This window comes from Esox lucius, chromosome 17 (genome assembly GCF_011004845.1).
Source record: "Esox lucius isolate fEsoLuc1 chromosome 17, fEsoLuc1.pri, whole genome shotgun sequence".
Classification (NCBI taxonomy): Eukaryota; Metazoa; Chordata; class Actinopteri; order Esociformes; family Esocidae; genus Esox; species Esox lucius.
This window is the reverse complement of record NC_047585.1, coordinates 31,674,491-31,681,021: the sequence shown is the minus strand read 5'-3', so window position 1 is coordinate 31,681,021 and position 6,531 is coordinate 31,674,491. Positions and strand designations below refer to the sequence as shown.

The following is a 6,531-nucleotide window of genomic DNA, read 5'->3' as shown; positions in this document are numbered from 1 at the left end:
AATGTATTTGAAAACAAAACTTTTTGTTTTGCTTTTGAAACTTTTTTATTATTGAAACACTGGTTCTTTCGTTAACACTTTTGACCCCACAACTATGGGCATGCTTTGGTGGGTGGTGTGGATGATGCTTCTCTACTGGTCAGTGCAGACTTTCTTTCTGTAGGGTCAAAATGCAAACAAAAACAATGAAAGCTTTTAAAAGCAAAGAAAGCACCTCAAGCAAAGGGGGCAGTCTAGCCAAAATGGAGGGTGGTTAATAGTAAAATAAAATGTAAGTTTGTTTGAACAGATTTGTTTGAATAAAATGCATGAATAAATTTTTGGTTCTCAGAAGATTTTTTGTGAATAAAATACATTAGGTTTTGCGCTCTATTACAAAATATTTTATTTCAAAACAGTTTTTTACTTTGACTCCTCGTTTTTGCTTTTAGAACAATTATTTTTGATTGACAAGAAAAAAGTTTTGCTCTCGAACAAAGACACAAACGTACCTCCACAGCCGCACAGCTCTTTCAGGTCTACCGCGCATAAGAAATGCCAGCCCGAGCAAACCACAAAATTAAATATTACTGGGTTTGCAGAATTAGTCTGCATTATAGGTCCTACATTTGGGAACATACCAGTCCTGACCAAACAACTGTTCAGGTAGGATCTCTCCCTCCCTCAGTGGCGCACACCCAACCTACAGTACGGGAGAACTAGGCAGAGCAATTAGCCAACATTTATTGGGGAAAAATACACCCTCATCTGGCTGTCCAATGTTGCTAGCAACGAACCTGCTCGCAATGCATATACAAAAAGTTGCCGTCTGACCGCGGCGCGGTATATATAAATATAGATGTATTTTATATACATTATTGTTTTTGCATCCTATCTGCAAATTACTTCAAATGACGTTTTTAAAGACAGGCTTGGTTATATATACTATAAAAAAGTCAATAATTAGAGGGTAGCCTACATTGTTTAATTCTGTGTATGGTAATTGTAATGCATTTAGGTGGTTTACTTTTTACAGTGGTAGGCCACTGGTAGGCCACTGTTCAAGGCCATTTACAAAATCATGAATAACAGGCTCTAGTGTAAAATTATTTAATAGAATTTGCTCCACTGTATGTGTTTGTAGGGCACTTTTATAGGCCTACATTATGTTCAAATAGCCACAAAAGCCTATTGGCTACAGTCTGTAACAGCAACTTAAAGTGGGTACAACACATTCAGTGTTCACTTTAATTGTGTGCCAGAAGCACAGTAATTACACAACTTAAAAGTTTCTGCACTGGAGACCAGACAGTTGCGCAGTAGCACAAAGAGATTGAGGGAACACTGTTTGGTTTGTTGGAGTACAGTACTGTTAAAAATGAACTCGGTAGGACTTGGCTAGGATACTCAGCTTGTACTTTAAATATGGTCAAGCACAATGCTCCCCGTCATTTCGGGGGTTACTGAGCAACTGTCCTGTTCTCATTTTGAGTAACTTCCGGTATGAAACAGATCTGAGTAGGGATTAAGGCTGACACATTTATATGAATCCGCTCTTGCTCAGCCAAGTTTGTTATTATGGTTTGTTGCATTAAAAAGGGTTCTGATAACTGTTTATTTCATCAATCAAATGTATTTATTTTTTCAATCAAATTTATTTATAAAGCCCTTTTTACAACAGCAGTTGTCACAAAGTGCTTAACAGAGACACCCAGCCTTAAACCCCAAGGAGCAAACAACAGTAGTGTTGTTCATCAACTTTAATTTTAATCAAGTTTAATTTTGTGGTCTGCGCAGGCTGGGATTTCTTTCATTGCACACCGTCACATTGTTATTACACTCTCTGCCTCTTTTTCCCCCTGAAATAACTTTTTCTATTTCAAAATGACCACAGCTTCACTGCTCTGTTGTCTTTCTGTCACATGTGAGCGGTTTGCCATCTCCTATTCAGGCAATGTCATGTACTTTGTTGAGCGACTTGGCTTGACCTCTTTTGCTTTATTAGCCTTGTGATAAATGTTTGAAATTATGACTTTCTGTTTTTTCCAAGCAACTTTTCACTTTTGTATTGAACATTTGTATTTCTAACATAACTGTTTCCAAGCACCCCTTGTATTTTAGTTACAATAAAGTGGTAAATTATGGTTATTCAATTCCAAATTGAGTGCAATAATATTTTCTACCTTTATCTTTTACATCCTGGATGAAAATAACTTACACACTTTTATGCAAAGATGTTTTTTTTTTTATTTAGGGTAAAGGCATAGCCAGGAAAAAGGTTTAAAAGATGTGGTTTTCAAAAATGCTAAACAAAGAGAAAACAGAAAACATACGTCATAAATCTGCATTGTATTTATTTTACATTATTATTTATCATAAATATTTCATGCAATTAAAATACAGTTTAGTGGTCCCAAACTGTATTGCTTTTAGTTATCAACCCAAACAAAATATGACAATGATCTGATTTCCTAAGAACATTGTTAAAAATCCTAACTGTAGCTGCAAGACTCTGTTCTATAATTAAACAAACTATGTTTGGTAATATCTATGATACTGATCTTTGCTCTAGGCGAGATATAAAAGTAAAATATTGCACTGAATATGACAGTCTGAAAATATGTTTTTCTTTTTGATCCAGTACAGATGAGAGAAATCTCACACCCACCTTGTCCTGCGGTGCTGAGCTCATACCTCTAGTTTCTTCTTCATGGCCAGCTTGTAGAGAATCTGATAGCCATCGTCCCAGGCGTAGATCAGCTGCTCCAACGGGTTGTAGTTGAGACTGGAGTGAGAGCTGTAGCGCTTGGGGAAGTACACTAGTGGGGCGTCATCATTGGTCACCATATCGCTGACATCAAAGACGCACTGGACACGAGAGCGGCTGGGCATCGCAGTGTTGTAGACCACGTACACTGTGCCACAGATAATAAAGGCCGCTTCAGCGTTTTCCCTTGGGCACGGCGTGTCCCACATCTGCTCAATGTCCAGTGTGTTGGCGTCCATCTTTGCCAGAGAGATTTGCTTCTCAGTCTCCTTGGTGGCGTAGATGGCCCAAAGGCCCTCCTCGTCTGTGGCCAGGTCAATGACAGTCTCTGGGGTCAGACTGTACACTGGGACATGGTCGCGGATAGGGAACACAGCACTATCCACCACAGAGCCATTCCTCAGGTCGTACTTGATTAGCCGTAGCTCCTTACCCTGTTTCAAGTAGTAGGCATGGTTGTTGTAGATGGTGTGACCGCTGCCTCGCCATGGGGAAGGCAGCTTCACGGTCTTCGCCATTGAAGTGCCCTGGGAGGTGGTGAAGTCCCGGATGGAGCCAAACTCATAGATGGTGTCATCTTCTGTACCATTGAAGACATAGACCTTGCCTGAGCCACTACCTGCATCTTTGGTCCACATGCCCTTTGGGCCACCAACTCGCTTCAAGATCTTCATGGCTTTGATGCTCGAGATCATGTCACTGCAGTCTAGGAGAAGAGAGATTCATGACTTCCTGGTCCTACTTTAAATTAAACTTAGCCAAGGTATGTACAGTATTGTATATGGTATTTATCATCAAAAAAGTTCAGTGAAATTCCAGTATACACATTGTTAGTCTTTGGTGTGATACCTGTAATACCAATGTAATAAAATGGCAATAAACTGTGTCAGTTTACAGTTAAAACAAAAACATGAAACGTCAGGGACGAGGCTTGGGAAACCTTTTAATATAACCTACAAAATGTGTATTAACAAAGGTAAACCAAAAATGTTGTTGAGGGTCAAAAGGTCATGGGATATTTTTGTCAAGTTTTTACTTGGAATGTTAATTCTAGTTGTTTACGTGGTCTAAACTGAATCTCAGTTCAAATGTTGAACCTAATTATGTGACAAGAACATGCACACCAAATTAGCATCAGTTCCCACCTGGTTTAATTCCCTGGAAATAAAAATACAGCAATTAATTAGAAGCTAGCTCTAGTGCAAATAATGGAAGATAATATTGTAATAGTGGTACATTAATATAGTCTGTATACTTATAAACTATCAATGATGGGGGATAAAAAAAAAAAAACGAATTGTCTGCATTTGCCCAAGAAACCAGTTTGAGATTAAATTGTAATAATAATGGCCTCTGAGAATAATTATATCCAGCTAGCTTGGTTTTCCTAGTAACAGTGGCTAAGACACTTTTTACTATATTCTCTCAGTAGTCCTTTACCATGATCCCCTAGTAGAACTTTACTGTGATCCCTCCAGTAGACCTTAACTGTGATCTTCCCAAAAGACCTCTAATGTGATCCTCTGTAAATAACCACAATGTGTGCTATATCTTCTCATATCTGCCACTCTCTGACACATCTTACCTGTGGCCTTGGCGTACTTGGCTTTGTTTTTCTCTTTCACCACAGTCACCTGTTGCTCCACCAGCTTGTCATCCACGTCCACGCAGGGCTGCGCCCCGTTCTGCGTCTCCAGGTAGTCCATCTCACGCTCTACTCGGTCCACACGCGTGCCCATGCTGTCCAGATCTGTCTTCAAGGTCTCCTTGTCCTTTTCCAGGGTCTCTATCTGTGCCACAATCTGTTGCTTGAACTCCCGCAGCTCTGTGGCATAGCGGTTTGTCTGCTCGTGCCATATTGAGATACGGTCCTAATGGTAGAGATGAGAGGGAGGAGCTGACTGAGAGCAGGTAGTGTAGAAACAAATCCCAGAAGCACATAGGGAAGATATCTAGTGTTTAGTGTACTGGTCAGTAACAAAAAGATAACAGATTTTAATACCTGAGCCAAATGTAAGCTCAAAGGCTTTGGTGACAGGGCATTCTCCAGGGTTGCTCCTAGACTCTGGAACTCTCTCCCCAAAACCATCCGTGACTCTGAGACTATCCCCATCTTCCAGCAACGCATCAAGACTCATCTGTTCAAAATCACCTACCCATAGCCACGCCAAATCCCACACTCTCAATATTCATTGTTTTCTCATAGTATTTATTTTGTTTCTGTTTGTTTTCAGTTCCATGTCACTATTTTACAGCATCTTTGGGTCACTTTATGTATTGTTGAGTTGTTGTGCCCTTGCCTGTTGGACAATCTGGATTATATTTTCCTACTGAATGTTTTTTTTTTAAGAAAAAGATTGGATTCCTTCCGTATTTCTCAGGTTTATATAATACCCTGTAGTCTGGGGCCACAGCGATCACCAATGGTATGGCTTCTAACAAGTCAACAGCATCCTGTTAAGTTATTTCGCAGAGTGCGTACATTTTCATACTGGACCTCCGTGGGAATGAAATCCACAATCCTAGCATTACAAGCACAGTGCTCTGAGCAAGTAAGCTGGAACTGATGGCGTCTTCAGTCTCCAGTGGTGACCACATGGTTAAGTCTCAACTGTTCATTTGGTACTTAGAAACTTTGGCCACCATATTAAAGGAGAAAAGAGACATAAAGGGCAGGTTTAGGATCAGCTTTGCTTCATTAGATTACACTCATGTCCCCTCAGGAAATTGCAAGGTGCAGGATGCATCACACAGCATTTATTTATGTTGACATAAGATCAGCCCTCAGGGGTGAGCTCAGCCAGGAGGGATGGAGTGTGCATTAAGGTCAGGATTAGAGTACTTTTCAAGAGCCAGCCATGTGGCTGGGAACTATGAAATAGGGATACTGTACTATCACCATAGACTGGGACAGCCAGTGGATATAAGGCATTGTGTTTGAAGTTACACAGCAATATTTTTCCACTGTAAATTGATTTATCCCTTGATACATTTTCTCCAAGCAGGCAGCTGTGGAACTGATCAAGGTGTCTCACTAAAACAAAATTAAGGTTTCAGAAAGTGCAGAACATCTGATTTGGCATGGATTTTATGCTTTTTCTCAGAATGACTCTTTGGCTTAAAATGAACTCGAGAGCTATAATTTCTCAAGAAATGACTTGTTTGATAAGTATTGTTTACACGATCAGAACACATGGAGAGAGAAGCCGCTACTCTCCACATGAGTCTGAATGGGTACACGTAGCAGTGGTGGTGAAGCTGGGAGCCAGCTGCTGCGCCTTTTGTGGAGAAGACCTCTCCAATAGCTCCAGGTAAAACACACAAAACTAAACATAATCACTAGAGAAAGTTACTGCGTACATAAGTCTATTGCCCTGTGCTTTTATTTGACACAATACGAACAAATGCAAAAGCTAGGTATCTAGAACCACAGTTAAATCTTTCAGCAGTTGTGAAACATTTTCCTTCCTCAGAATCCCACATCTGCATTCCATTGAAGGTTCCCCAGGTCTCCAGAGGGTTTATTTTCAGAAGTATTCTGGAGTCCAGGGTCCAGCTGGAGGTGGAAGGACAGTCTTACCTCGATAGCTAACAGACGCCGTTCCAGGTAGTCCATCAGGGCTTGGTGCTGGGATTCAGCCAGGCATATTAAGGTGACAAGGATGAAAAAAGCCCTCATGTTGTGGAAGGACAGGTCGCACTTTCCTTGTGTCTCGGTGTGAGGAGGAGCCAACCTACGGGGGACCTAACTTGACTGGAATGTTTTAGTAAACGCTTGGAGAAGG

The 6,531-nt window shown here is 40.6% G+C and overlaps 1 protein-coding gene across 1 annotated transcript; it reads right to left on the bottom strand.

Annotated features, from left to right (window-relative positions):
* Nucleotides 1–2,201: 2,201 nt before the first annotated feature.
* olfml3b (olfactomedin-like 3b) lies at nucleotides 2,202–6,531 on the bottom strand. The gene is made up of 4 exons (XM_010881440.4): nucleotides 6,327–6,531; nucleotides 4,332–4,617; nucleotides 2,648–3,452; nucleotides 2,202–2,284 (listed from the first exon to the last, which is right to left on the bottom strand). Exons 1-3 carry the CDS (start codon nucleotides 6,423–6,425, stop codon nucleotides 2,668–2,670), a joined length of 1,170 nt encoding a protein of 389 aa, XP_010879742.1. The 5' UTR covers nucleotides 6,426–6,531; the 3' UTR covers nucleotides 2,202–2,284; nucleotides 2,648–2,667.